This window comes from Rhipicephalus microplus, chromosome 4 (assembly GCF_043290135.1).
Source record: "Rhipicephalus microplus isolate Deutch F79 chromosome 4, USDA_Rmic, whole genome shotgun sequence".
NCBI classification, from domain to species: domain Eukaryota; kingdom Metazoa; phylum Arthropoda; class Arachnida; order Ixodida; family Ixodidae; genus Rhipicephalus; species Rhipicephalus microplus.
In genome coordinates, this window is record NC_134703.1 from 23,067,939 (window position 1) to 23,083,236 (window position 15,298).

Here is a 15,298-nt window from a genome sequence, read left to right on the forward strand (position 1 = left end):
AAGCACACGATAAGCGTTCTCAAAGCAATATACACGTCTTTATAGTTACACTCTTTGTTGTTGCAGTGGTGGATAAGGAGAATAAATGGCTGAGCCATTTGTAATCTGTGGAAAGCTTTAAAGTGCTTACTCATTAAGCAATACCCGCTGTGTGGCTAGTGGTGCAATTATATGCGTCATGGACGATTATATATATATATATATATATATATATATATATATATATATATATATATATATATATATATATATATATATATATATATATATAGAGAGAGAGAGAGAGAGAGAGAGAGAGAGAGTATTCTGGTATAGTGGACAGTTACAAGCCCACCTCCGTTTCTCCTAAGCATTTTTTTACGTCTTTGTGCATGCAACGAAAGAAAAGCAACGCGTTATTAATGGTCTACTTTGTTTTGACCCTTGGCAAACACAACAAAACAGTATCGATCAGTATCGATCTATTTGAAACAACGTAATGACACCACGGTGAGAATATATTTACTTCCTATCTTTTGGCTCCTAATGCAATGTAACTCAGTGAATAATTGTTTTGTCTGTGTGCATCTGTGAATCACATACGCAAGACTTTGTTCGCGGGTATGTGCTGTCTCTCTAGATATCACAGTTCATGAAACGACATCTGGAGTAGCAAACCCGGCGATCAATCAGACTAACATTGATCCCTCCATCTTTCGAAAAGACGCGCTTATCTATGCAACTCGTATTAAACTTCACAGTTTTTAATTCACTTTAATATTAATTGTCAACGGCTAGTACACTACTCAAGACAGCCTCGGGTGTTCTTGTGCAAGGAAAGATTACCTAATTTCTGACAGGCCACAGAGACTTCATCAAAGCATTTCAATCAAAATAATGGCGAATATTCACACCACGTCTGGTGTCAAATCTTAACTTCTAAGGGTTTTTTTTTCTTGTGCCCAGCGGCACCACGAATATTAGCCTTAAGCTATGCACCCACACGCCCTACGCTACGCTTTGCTAAAGCATAGCGAACCTCATGCTTAGGTATTGATTTGTTGTATATTAAAACTAGCAGTTGTTCCGTAACGAATACAACTGATGAGCGAAGCTCCTCAAAAACGGGACGCAAGCGGCTGTAAGCCTAATCTCCCTGCTGGCTTCATGAAGACGGCAGGGTGGAGAGAGTGTTTGCGGCACTACCTGGGGGGAACGACTGAGTGAGTGAATCTGACGCCACGTCTGGAGCGCGCATCTGTTATTTTGCTCGGCGCTCTTGCCCGGTGCAAGTAGCTTCGATGGCGACTGCGCAGTGCGGTTGAAGCTACTTGTGCTCAGAAAAAAAAATATCTGCTCCCAAGCACTCCGTACAGATGGTTAACCAGCGAAGCTGAAACGTGCGGCCGCAGGCGGTCACAGACGTCGCAGCCGAAGCCAGTGTGCCGCTAGAGAAACTCCCGTCGAAAGCTGGCGTCGGACCCGGTGAACGCGTTTCCGACTTTGCGACGTTGACGCTGCTCTGCCTGCAACGCCGTCTCCTCTGTTCGCCGTTGTCACTTGCATTCGGCTCGGATGGCCGCCGGATCCGCAGTTGCTGATTTGATTTGTGGGGTTTAACGTCCCAAAACCACCATATTATTATGAGAGACGCCATAGTGGAGGGCTCCGGAAATTTCGACCACCTGGGGTTCTTTCACGTGCACCCAAATCTGAGCACACGGGCCTACAACATTTCCGCCTCCATCGAAAATGCAGCCGCCACAGCCGGGATTCGATCCCGCGACCTGCGGGTCAGCAGCCGAGTACCTTAGCCACTGGACCACCGCGGCGAGGCGATCCGCAGTTGCTGCTTCCGCTTGAACACCTTTGCCTGTTCTTGTGCCCAGACTGCTGTATCGACCCGGCGAACACGAATTCTCTCACGGATCAGCTGTATGCGCTGTTTTCAGAATAGTGCCTGCTGTTCGGGCACTCCTAAGACCCATGCCTTCCCTATGTGGAAGTTGTAAGTTGAAATTGCAGCGCTTGCTTGCTCGGCGGCGATACGGCTTCGGAAGGATGAACGCCGTGACTGACGGCGCTCCCTGGCACACGCGCTTGTGTGTGACGTAGATAACGGATAACTGACGGAGGGGGGAGGCCACTGATTGTTTCTCGTGGCGAACAGTTCTTCGTTTCGCCTAGCCATATGCAGCTTTCACTGTAATACCTAGAAGTGAACGAAAGATAGCCTAAGGGGTATTTTGCGAGAGAAAACCTGGCCTAATTAACATGGGGTGTGTATAGCATAGACATATATACTCTAGAAAATGGACAAAGGGATGACCACCGCCGTAGCTCAGTGGTCAAGCACCAGACGCGTTATCCATAAGTCACAAGCTCGGTCCCTGCCGGCAGCAACTCATCTTTTTGACCACTTTTCTTTCTTCACACTTGCATTAAAATTACTATAAATGACATACCGGGTACTTTTCTTTGCTGTCTGATTGTTCCCATCACTATTCTCGTAACATAGTGTTTTGTATGGGACGTTAAAAACGTCAAGGAGTTTTCACGTTCTTGCTTGTTTCTCCCGTCTTTTTTATTTGAGATGAAGTTTCACTTCCCTGTGTTTGTTATTCGTATACGGGAAACGTACCCGAACCAAAACCGACAATACAGAAAATGGAACACGCAGCCCGAAAGCCCCTAAACCATTCGGGTTTTCTCACAGTGCCGCCATGACGAGCACGGACCTTCACTATCGCGAGTTCCGCATTGAGCTGAATAGAACATTTCTCCCAAGCTTCCAACAGCAACAACACGCAGCGGGCGAGTGCGTTCAGCAGTGCGGGGCGAGTTCCGGGCCCCAGCCGATAAGCGCCTTGTATTGAGCGAAAGCCCCGGGGAGAAGAGAAGAGAAGCGAAAGACGCTGAGCGCGCGGAAGCCTAATACAGAACGCGCTCGCGAGAATCGGCTTCCGCTGTGTTCCAGGATTGTTTGTCATTTGATCCCCGAGAAAGTTGGAATAAAAAATCATAACACAACCCGCCGCCAACTCGCTCGCCGTCGGAATGTTCGCAGCGTGCACCATGTATACCCTCGTGAAATATACTCTGCGATAAGGGATGATTTCACGTTCGTTCTTCTTGTCTCTCGCTTACGTCGGCTGAAAAAAAAAGGAAAAAAGAATGACGTACGTTCGCTGTTGTTCCGCGAAGGAACCAGTTCTAGATAGACTAAGAAGAGATAACAGTAAACAAAATGTTTTCTTTGTTTGTTTAAAATACTTACAGAGAGAAAAATAGGATGCTGATGTTGGTGCGCGCGTGTGGGTTCCCACACACGCTCGCACATGACTGGTGGCACCGCAAAACACAGACTTTTAAATCTGTTGGCAACACTTGTTAGCGCGTAGAGTTTAGTCTTGTCATTCAGTGCGCAAAACTAGACAATGATGAAGATGAGACGGAAATAAACAGGGTCTTCACCACTATCTTGTGGTCCAATAGTTTGCGAATCACTGCTAAACGTTGTTACGTTCATATTTTTTAGAGAAATATCTGAACATTTAGTATAGCTGAACAATGAATAGCGTAAAAAAGCAGCGATGAACAGTGTAGTCTGCCATAGCGTTCAAGGCGTCTTACGTTTTTTATACAGCAAATAAAAAAACACGAATAAAGGTAATATCTGTGGTTACGAGGATACGAGGCCCGCCGTATATATGACAACACCGAATTATAACTTACCCCGCCCGAAGTTCCTTGAAGCGTACCCTGATCTAAATTCGTGAGTGTTCTCGCATTTCACCGCCAACACAATTCCTCCATACTGACCGTTAGAAATTAAACCTCCACTCTAGAGCTTAGCATATACACAGCATAACCTATAAGGTGTACCATAGAAGGTACATATTTATGGCGTCTCTATTGACACTTACATTTCTGAAAATTCGTTTCACCACAACAAGTATTCGCGTATTGATGAGATTACACGTAGTACTTACTCTATATAGCTTCGTTTGTAACCTTATATCATAGTTTCAGGCTAAATTCGAGCCAACTACAACATTTTTTAAAAGTTTTTGTTAGATTAAAACACACCCAAATTGGTTCGCATTCGATGCCTGCGTGACTGTTGTGTGCTAAATTCAAACGCAGCCTAAAGCCATATTATATTTCTGACCCTAAAGTTTACGCTCACGTTGCGCCAGCTTCCGCAGTAAGAAAACCACGGAAAACTTTGAAATAGAACGACAGTTATTCTTTGAAACATGTAGCACTGACGCTTCCTCCGTGGCACGCAGAGACGTCTTCGTGGCTCATAGCATATTTTTGTAAGCCTCTTTTCTTTAAGCACGAAACCAAGAAATACAACGCTGTACCACTCGGAGAACGCATACGCTTTCTAGAATTTCTGACGTATTTCGCCCCCTCTGGCTGTTTTTTCTACCGGGAAGACTCATATCCGATACATATTGCGCCTACGTCGCGCCAACGTATAAATCTTCTCGTCGCCTTGACGACCACCCTATGACGTATAATGCAAAGACTCACGTTCCGCCGAGCTTTTCTTGTGCCTTCCTATTTCTTCCCGCGAAATTTAGCCTCGTATCTTGCACAACTGCAGGCTAGAAGTGTGTCAAGTTTTGTCTTATCTTGTTGGAAAACTGCTTATGTAATGAATTTGTTCGTACGACTTATCAACGCTGAAGAGCAAAGGCCTAAAACAAATAAAAATATAAACTGAATAAGTTAAAGAGGACGTGCGCTTTCGAGAGGTAATGGCACTTTGGAACGTCTCGAAAAAGAGACAAGAGTTTGAAGGAACCTCCTCTGAATGTCGTAGCGCCTAGATGTCTTACTATAGCACGTAGAACGCTTCGGCTCATACGATTCCGGCGTTTCTCCCACTTTGATGCCATTTTTTTTTTGTCATTCTAAAAGCGACGTCAGCGGCGCTAACGTGAAGCCAGCTTTCGATTGTTAGCGCAGGAACAGAGCGACGACAAAGGAACAGGAAGAAACTAGCCCGAACCGCCACAATTCCAAGTCAAGCTACCACCGGCTACCTTTAATTTATTTTATTTTTTGAAATAATTTTCTTTATTTCTTAAAATTCTACTACATCGTCCTTTTTTTCTCACATGTGCTCAATCGAACAGCTTGTGTTCTTTTGATACAGTACGAGATAAATTCATGATTTCCGTACAGTTACCATTTGAAGACACACCTCCAATGTACACGCCGTCAAAGATAACATGTTATCGAAAGTTGCGCAGACAAACTATTTCATTCATGCGCAAGTATACGTGAAGCTTTATATTGTAACGGGAACAACAAATATTAGTGCCTCGTGTTTTACTAGCCGAAATCTCGATATGATTACGAGGAGCGCCGCTGTGGGAAACTGCGGAATAATTTCTGCCACCTGTGGCTCTTTTAAAAGGACAATAAAGAAAGCTGCGCCTTTTCCTTATTAGTAAATTCTTATTTCGCAATAGCCCTGTCATTATGTTTGCCACGAGAAGACGCTTTGTAAGAAAGAAAAACATGCAAAAAAAAAAGAAAAACACGGGTGGCAACGCCATGTTCAAATTCGCGAACAAAACATAGTTATGTCTCTATTTGAACGGCATCTACTATGTCCTCCGCAGTCACTAATAAGTGAAAAAACAAGCACAATATCTTCTGAGGAGGCTATACACAGAATGTGCAAAGTTTCAGAGAATTTCTTTGAGCTAGCGTCGCTAAAGTACGAAATATATACATAGAAATACGTGACGTCATGTGCTGTAAATTTGTCGTGAATAGTAATGATGAAACTTTGACCTTAATTTTCTTATCTATTAAGGAGCTTATGAAGGTGAAATTAACGACACTTAAGTTCTGAGAGTTCAATTTATCAATTCAAACTCACTCGTTGTCTTACTGGACCTAAATCTAGGCACATAGGTCTTTGCATTTCACACCCATCTAAATACATATGCAATGTCCTGGAATCGATCCTGCGCCCTTATACAAACAATATAAAGGTTAACAGTTGCCGTTGCGAGCGAGATATGCCCGCGCAGCTTCCCTATAACTAGCTAAGATTCTTTGTAGCTCTTATACTTAGATTTTGGTGGGAGGTAAAGAACCCCGGGTGATCGACACTAAAGAAGCTCTCATAAACATGTTGCGCTTTTGGGAAGTTAGGTGTTGTGTTTTGATTTCGTATGTTTTTTGTATGTTGCGTTTTGATTTTGTATGATTTTGTATGTTGGAGTGGAATTCTGGGCATATAATGAATGACCCTTTTTTACCGTAATACACGCGTTAGGAGTTGTGTTTCCATTTTGTGAGTTTTACTTTATTTTACTTACTTCTGTTGTAACTACAGTACTGCATTTTTTTATAGAATGCAGTCTGAGTGCCTTTACTAAGTTGAGTGTAAATATTTGCGCATATCTTGTACTAACTGTATTGATATTTTGGTATTGTATTTTTTAGTGTACTATGAGTACCCTTCCTGCAAGGACCGAATTCTGGTCTGCAGTATGTTATAAATAAAAATAAAAATAAAACACGGACAATTATTACTATAACATAGATGTATAGGAGGCCTGTCAGAAAATATTAAGACAGGCTAATCTCTCGACGTATCTGGTCTCACCTTGCAGTAGTCTGGCGAGTCCTGGTCAACGCACACGGTGGCCAGGTAGTCGGGCCGATCCTTCTGTGGCACCGAGCATGGCAGCCACAGCATCTTCTCGTGTACTCCTTCAGCCATGGCCTCCAGTGGGGTGCGGTAGCCGACGGAGTTCGGGCACCGTGCCACACCCACGCGGTTGGCGCTGCTCTCGCATCCTGCGTCCATGAGGTGCAGTGGTGTAAGTCCAGAAAGGTCTCAAGGGGAACATATATCCTGTCATGGTGGTCACTTTGTTTTGATAGATGTAGGTTTTATTTTTATTTGTTCAAACAATAGTGATGAAGCGAACATGAGCTCAATTCCCTACAGCCTAGTGCTGTAGGGAATTGAGCTGTGTTCAACTTTCAACTGTGCTCGAAGGTCAAATCTAAAAAGGGGACGCTTGCAAGAGGTGTCCTCCTGCAGCCCTACCAAAGGGGGTGATCAGGACCGGCTTGATTCCACCCCCCTCCCTTAATATCCGCCACTAGTAAGATGCACGTTAAAGAACCCCAGGTGGTCGAAATTTCCGGAGCCCTCCACTACGGCATCTGTCATAATCATATGGTGGTTTTGGGCCGTTAACCCCCACATATCAATCATATCATAGTAAGATGCACATGTAAAGGCTAGTTCAAATTTAAGATTTGACGGAAGCCCGTCTGGTCGGGACGATACATTGCGAAATAGAATACCCCATGGCACTGCGCCTACCAAAGTAAAACCTCGGACACGTTTTCATTTTACTTCTGAACAAAGCTCCAGTAGCTCCAAAGCACAAACATGTGCGTGTGCGTGCGTGCGTGCCAATTTTGTAATTACTTCGGTAGAACCAGAACCCACACATTCGAAGGTTGGGGTTTCACTGGCAGCGGTGGTAATTTTTCGTTCACTTGACAGAGAAATAAACCTTTCGGGAGAATATAAAGTTTTGATCATCATCGTCCACTTGGATTCAGTTCACTTTACTTCCCAATTGCTAAGCTACAGATAAAGATAATAATTAACCTCCTATAAGGTTTTCTAGGCCTAATTGCCTCTTCAATTCGTTTCGTGGTATTTAACGTGTATAAACCAGCCCATCGAAAAAAGAGTTCCCCTTCTTTAGTTGAAGCAATACTTTTTTGCAGACTAGTTGGTTCATACTTGAAAAATTGAATTGCTGCACAAACTTGAAGAAAAAACAAGAGAGACAGGAAAGAGTGCAGTTTTTCCTGCACCCTTTCCAGTCTCTCTTGTTTTTTCTTCAAGTTTGTGCAGCAATTCAATTTTTCAAACTTCTTTAGTTCTTTCACATGTGACGTCACAGGCAACTTTCATGGAAACTCAGTGTGGCCTCAGTAGCATGGGCTTCACTGCTTCACTGGTAATCGACCTTCACAGAGTGAAATGGGTCCGTGATAAACCCAACTGAAAGAAAACAAATCACAACTTTGCCGCAAAGGAGATGCAATGAACGCGATAGCAACATATTGGAAGGTTACACACACAACGGCAAGCAGATCGAAACATGCCCCACGTTTCTCACGCACAAATGACGCACGGAACGTACTCACAGGTACAGATGAACACAAATAAGCATCTCATTTGTTACTTAACAGTGCCTGAAAAGCGTGCCCTTTTCGTAAACGGAGACTGTGCAGCGATCACAGTGCCCTTTTTGCGCACTGTAACTACAACAGAATCGTTCCTATGAAAGCCAAAGACCAGCCAAGACGTACGATCTTCCCACCACGAGATAAGGGCGCGCGAGTGAGCGACCACTCCTTGGAGATGAGAGCGTGCGCCGCAGTGTCGTGACGATGTGGCGACGCGCGCTCAATGTGCCATCTTGCTGGTAATGCTGGCAACACGATAGTTCCCCTCGAGATGTCCGTCACCAGCGGTAATTGGTAGGCATAAATAGCTTGCAGTTTGAACGTTAAACGTTATATATATATATATATATATATATATATATATATATATATATATATATATATATATATATATATATATATATATATATATATATATATATATATATATATATATATATATATATATATATATATATATATATTTAGGCAGGCATGGTGGTTGAGTGGCCGTAGCGTTGCATATAGTCCAGTAGATCCTCCGTGAGCGGTCACAACGTGGTTTATTTCGACGTTTAGGCCTAGAGTCTGGCCTTCATCAGGATTAAAGATACAGTTTGTATCCTGATGAAGGCCAGACTCTAGGCCGAAACGTCGAAATAAACCACGTTGTGACCGCTCACGGAGGATCTACTGGACTATATATATATATATATATATAAGTGACGGCGACGTCGATGCCGGCTAAGAAGGAAGTCCAGTCGAGAGTGTACATATATAATTGATATCGCAATAAAACACCGCGAACGACCGTTGATCAGCATTTTGCACGACGTGTAAGGAGTGTGGATGCTTTATTTTTTGTTTATGTCATTTTACTCGGTCACCATTATTCCATCACTCACGAATACACTTCAGGATCATTTTATTACTCGTACAAAAATATCCATAGAAAAAAATCTTTGTCTTTATTTCTGTATTGGACAGACGTTTTACGTACGCGACAAAAGTGCGTATAGACATGTAAATCTAATCTAAATACAGACGGAGACCACAATTTATTTTGTGCGTTGGTTAAGAGAAAAGAATCAAGATCTCCTACAAAGTTCTGCCGAGACGATTCAAAAGTAACTATAGCAGCATAAGCATATCTGAGTGAATGCCCATTCTCTGTCCGGTATTCAAGACACCAACTGAAAGACGAAAAGATTTTTAAAATCACTTCCACATTCTCCATCACGTAAATCTGGTCTGATCGCTGAAGTGCACGTGAGTGCACTATATATATATATGTGATTTGCTTTTCTCGGTCCATAGACCCGAGTTTAATGTTTCTGTACCTTTGAAGAGATCCCCGTGTCGTGGCTTTGCCACGTCAGCATGACAGACCGGATTTCTAAAATCCAACGAGGGTGAGAAAAGCGTGGAGTATGTCTGAAAAAGCTAAGTTCATTTAGTTCCAGAAGCATATTTCGGGAACGAGATCACAAGTTTTGCCCTGATTATTCTTTTTGTCTTTCTCCGCGAATATGTCGGCTCTGGTCGCATTAGCTGGAGTTTTAAAACAGCCCTTCAGGCACACACCGGAATACTTTTTTCCCGCTCTTGCAAAGAGAAGAAAGCTTTCGAAAGGCGTGAAGAACTTGTCTTCGCCTAGCTGTTTAGATTTCTTTATTCGCATTCTTTTTCTCCTCTTTCTCTCTGGAGCACACTCTAATATCTACTTTATGATAAGTACAAAGACGTGTTCAAAACTTTCTTTGGCCATTCCGCAACGTTCAACAGTGACAACCTCCCTTTTATTTACTTCAGTGGGCCTTCAGAGTGTTTTCGCACGTGTAGATGCGAGCATATAAAAGCTCGCGTCTCTTCTACGCAAAAGGCAGGTGCTGAGGTAAACGTAGATCTTTAGTATAATCATTACGGTGTACGTGATGGTGGCAGTAGTGAATAGGCTATCCTTTCTGCGACTTTTGGCAAGGAATAAATAGGCAAAGTTTTGTATAACGGAGGCATTTCACACTTGCATTTGATACCAGCAACTCCTGGTGAAGATATCTCGCTTACCAAATTGATGTGCACGTCGCAAACAAAACAGACTCGAGCGCTTCTCAGCTAGGGTTTATTACAGCTCATGGTAAGTCCACAAGGCTAACCGTTTCGCAGAATAATGAAAAGAAAACACTTTTACCTCCCATCAGTGATGACGCCCACAGCGAAGGTTCAAACGAGTGGTTCAGCATCCCTGGATGATGCGCTGCTCACCTGGCCGCCGTGTGCACACATGTGGCCCTAATCTACCGTCAAAACCGGCGCACCTTCTTTCGAACTGCTTATGCTCGAGTGGCGTTTTTGCGAGCGCACCAACTTGTGTACCCGATAAAGTTACCACCCTTCGATTGTTTCTTTCCCGCAGACATCTCCTTGGGTACATTTCAGACAAACGACAACGAACACATGAGGTGAGGAAAGTGGACTGATGCGCTTCGATCGCGCAGCTTTTCATTGGTAGACAACATGGAGAGCACAAATGCTAAACGGTAACTGTGCATGCGTGCGCGCGCGAGAGAGAGAAAGAGAAATACAGCACACGAGAAAAGTTTGTATACACTTAGTGGACGTGTGGTTGCCTGAATGCTTGCGTGAGTGCGTATGAGACACAGCAAGGTAATGACCTCCGGTGGTCCCTGCACGTCCTCGCTTGTATTCACGTCGTGCTGCGAAATCGTCTTTAGAGGGCCGGGCTTTTGACTAAAGTCGGAACGGAACTATGGTCAGATAAAGAAAAAACGATTGCGTTGTGACATTGCGAAAACTTTACGACTGTTAAATAGATTAACGGAGCTACAGGGCTTCAAAGACGAAGAACCACGCTGACAGGTCGATGGCATCGACGAACTGTACCTCCTCCACTGCAGGGCGGAAGGGTTAGACTCTATCCCTTTGCAGCACTTCGAAGAAACACTTTAACATTGCGAACATTCAGTCCAATCAGTGCAAGTTTCCTAACCCTTGCACTTTGTCTTCGTTTTCACTGCGACTATCGTTAAGGGTATTGCGGAGAGACTACGAAAGAGGTTCAAGGGGTACGCAACTTACTAAGCGTCGATTCAAGCTCTACTTCCCTGTTCATTGCTAGAATGATGTCGGGCCATATTCAAACCACGACAGAAAACTATCAGTAAATGCCGAGTGGTCAGGGGGAACTTCACCATGTAGTTTGTAGAGTTAGGATCAGAATATTGCGAGAGTAAAGCGCCGGTCGAACGATATGAACGAGTACATGTTTCACAATACTTGGCGCCATCCCCTTTGTTGGTGAAACACTCGTAAGGCGAGAATGGGACATGTAGTTAAGAAAGCGCCAGCCCACGATATGCACGCAACGAGAAACTACGACGAGACTAAGCTAAGTATAGGTTTCTGCTGATGGACGACATCTACTGAGCGGCATGCGCCACTGGGTAACATGCGCCGGCTCGAGAACGAACAATGAAAAGCGAATTCCATGTGCCTCTAGCAACACACCAGGCCCTTCACCAAGCGTGCGACTTGCGTCGTTTGTGAGATTCGACGTTTATGCGGAAAGGTGTATGTGGGACAGACTGGGTGGTGCACTGTCAATGATCGCTTGCGAGAACATGCTAATTCTTTGAAAGTTGGAGTGGGAAGCAATCTTGCCGTACATTGCGTCAAGCAGCGATGCGCTCCCCGCCTTTATGACGTCACCCTACTCAAACGCAATCGTGAGAGGCGCGGTAGAAAAATATCTGAGACATATGCAATCACCGTAAACGGGGAGATATGTATCAGCGTACGTCACTTGATCCACGCATTTGAGAGCGAAATCCGCTCCTGGAAATTGATTGATATGTGGGGTTTAACGTCCCAAAACCACCATATGATTATGAGAGACGCCGTAGTGGAGGGCTCCGGAAATTTCGACCACCTGGGGTTCTTTAACGTGCACCCAAATCTGAGCACACGGGCCTACAGCATTTCCGCCTCCATCGGAAATGCAGCCGCCGCAGCCGGGATTCGAACCCGCGACCTGCGGGTCAGTAGCCGAGTACCTTAGCCACTAGACCACCGCGGCGGGGCCCGCTCCTGGAAATCACGTCCCCGAGAGATCAAAAGAAGTGCTATACCTAGTCTCTGTTTGCGCCTTTTTTCTTCCTTTTTTAATGTATATATTCTATTTTTTGTTAAACCTTTATTAGGCAGTCAGCGCCCGTCCTTGTGTGCTTCTTTCGCTCCGTCTCGTTTATGCGCCGTTCTTTCCTTCCTAAAACCAACTAGCTCGCCTTTCACCGCTTGTTCAATTCGACATCTAGTAATACAGGCACTAGTATGGATTCGGAATTTTTACACCGGCGGCAATTAAAACAAGTAGGCTACGCTTCATGCTGTATACTCACTGTCTGGAATTGGTGGCGATGGCCTGTGCACTTGTGCAGCAAAGTGGACAAAAATGTGTAATCAAAAGCACGTGTTGAGGGTATGTCCCATAGTATAAGTGTGCCGTGAAGACTTCAATCTCTTACCACAGTGGTATATAGTGGTTATGGTTCGGTATATTGGTTAAGGCCGTGGCGTCGAATCCCGGCCGCGGTAGCCGCATTACGACGGAGACCAAACGCTGGAGGCACACATGCTTAGATTTAAGTGCACGTTAAAGGGGCCCAGCTGCCACACTTCTTTAGCATGGTCAGAAAATGGTGCTGATTTGTAGACGATGCTCCAGAGTGAGTGAGTGAAACAACTTTATTGACGATCCGGCATAAAAGGGGAAGGGGTAGGGGGATTAAAGCGAGACACTAGCGTGCTCGGACATTTCGGAGCAGCAACCTACTCGCGTCAAACCCGTGGGGGCGCCGCTTTCGGCCGCTGGCGTTCCAGGATGCTAAGCACGTGCTGGACCACGTCTCTTTGATTGCCTGGCTCTCGGCTGATAATCCAGAAAACACGAGCCGAACATTATGGCACAGCACGTGGCCTGAAATTCACAATAAATCCTCCCAGCTGAAAATTGCTTTCTCTTCTTTCGACAAATGACGTCACAAGCTTGAGTATCACTCGTCACAGTCATCGTATCAGCCATTGGCTGATTTTAGCCTCATGCGCTTGGTCGTTACTATACTCAATCAAACTTGCTGGTGGGCTAGTTGGAGCGCTGATGGTGAGTGTCACGTGTGTTATGCGGATGTATGTGTGATTGTTTGTGCGAGTGCTTGTGAGACTCAAGGTTGCGCTAATTATGTTAAAATATGGTCGTCACCGGGGTCGCCTTGGGAGGCCGTGGCTTGCGCGCGTGCGATCACACTTAAAAGCCATGCATTCGAAGAAAAAAAAATACATAAAAAGTGCTCAAGGTCACGAGGCGCGTATGACGTACTTTCTTTCCTCTTGCCATCCCTTCCAGCTTAGCTCCCAGCTCTATCGTGAATGAAATTGCAGCGTGCGGCAAATATTTCTAACTGTGCTCGTACTTGGACGTATTCTAAAAATGTTTGCGGTGGTGGGTACGTGAGGCAATGAGCTCCTTCAGGTAATAATTTCCATGGCTAATTGAACAAGTGTTGCAGGGCCACTTAAAGAAACCGAGATGATCGGAATTTATATGGATTGCTCCACTACAGCGTCTGTAATAACTACATCGTGATTTCGGGACGTAAAAACGCCAATAATTGTGATTAAGTAAGAGTTGTATCTCATTAGGGTCCAATTCTCCCAGTTAACATTTCAGCCATCACTCGTTTATATTGGGTGACCGCTTCGTGGCCTCAACAAGGAGACGTTTCATAGTCTAGCTATCATCATCATCAGCAGAACCAGCGTGCATGATCTCGCGAAGCGGACCACGCGCGACTCTGTCTCAAGACGGCGCGCAGGAATGACAGAGGAAAGCCTTGCAGGAGCCCAGCTGAGGGCGCAGACCGACAATGAACCAACGCACGGGGGCGGCTACCCGACATCCCTTGGTTACGTCCAGCTAGACGTCGTATGCTGGTCGGCAATCTTGGGCACCGCGGTTGGCCTAACCATGTGGATGTTGCGACAAGCGCTTCACCGTGACGTCGACGAGCCATCACCACCTACGTCGACGCCAGGTTTCTGCTGCGAGACGCTCGTCATTGAGATGTCCAGGCGTGCCAACCTCTCCGTAGATGCTTGCCGCAACTTCCTGGACTACACTTGCTACCACCGCGAGGGACTAGCCGAAGCCGACCAGAAGCTCTTCGTTAAGGAGGTACGCACAAGTTGTAGAACAGGATTTGAGTTTCACATGAACAGCTGTTCAAATCTGAGCTAAATCCCTATGAATTTGACGTCCACCCTTTCTATAGTCCACCATGGCGAGAGAGCAAGGGTAAAACCAAGTGAGTGTGCGGGAAGCCTATATATATTGTGTGAATTGAGCCTGGTAAAAGAAAGGTAGCGACATTGAGAAAGTAGAACTGAATATTTAGAGGATAGCAAAGGTAAAGCTATAGTGGCAGCCGATAGGTGGTGCGGAGAGGACCACCTGATGCCCATCCTGGAAATTTGAGGGTCTCGCACTCGTTTTGGAATGTCCGACAATGACTAAGCTAAAACTTGGGGCGCCAACTTCCCTGCTTAACCAGCCTTAGCGACATCAAGTCAAGTTGAAGCTGCCCATATATCTCAATCGATATGAAGCATCCTGTACTAAAGGAGTTCCAATCCATATTTTATATCTCATAAAGTTATACACTCTACTCGAAGCACTTAACTTAGTCTCTTGTGATAGAACGAACGTACGCTACCAACTCGCCGATTTTTATATATAGTGCGAAAGCCGCTTCAGAGTCAAATTAAGGTTGAGAAGTTTACCTACTACATGTATTAATAGTAAGAAAAAGTTCTACGGTCACATAGCACTGCTACTGTCTCATGACGTTTTCATTTATATGGCCACGGTGAATTATGAATCGTTCAACGATGCTATTCATTCTTCATGCAGGTCTTGTACCCAACACTGCAGGGCACCATACGGACGCCTGCAAGTGATGTACTGCGCTCCTATTACCTCAGCTGCCTAACGGCTTTTGTAGAAGGACTG

The 15,298-nt window shown here is 44.9% G+C and overlaps 1 protein-coding gene across 1 annotated transcript in view; it reads right to left on the reverse strand.

Moving 5' to 3' along the window:
- Positions 1–15,298, reverse strand: part of LOC119171726 (methanethiol oxidase) — an 89,127-nt gene that overhangs the window by 51,137 nt on the left and 22,692 nt on the right. The window contains exon 2 of the mRNA XM_037422541.2: positions 6,620–6,813. Within this exon, the coding sequence (XP_037278438.2) occupies positions 6,620–6,813 (194 nt within the window). The remainder of the gene's footprint in view (positions 1–6,619; positions 6,814–15,298) is intronic.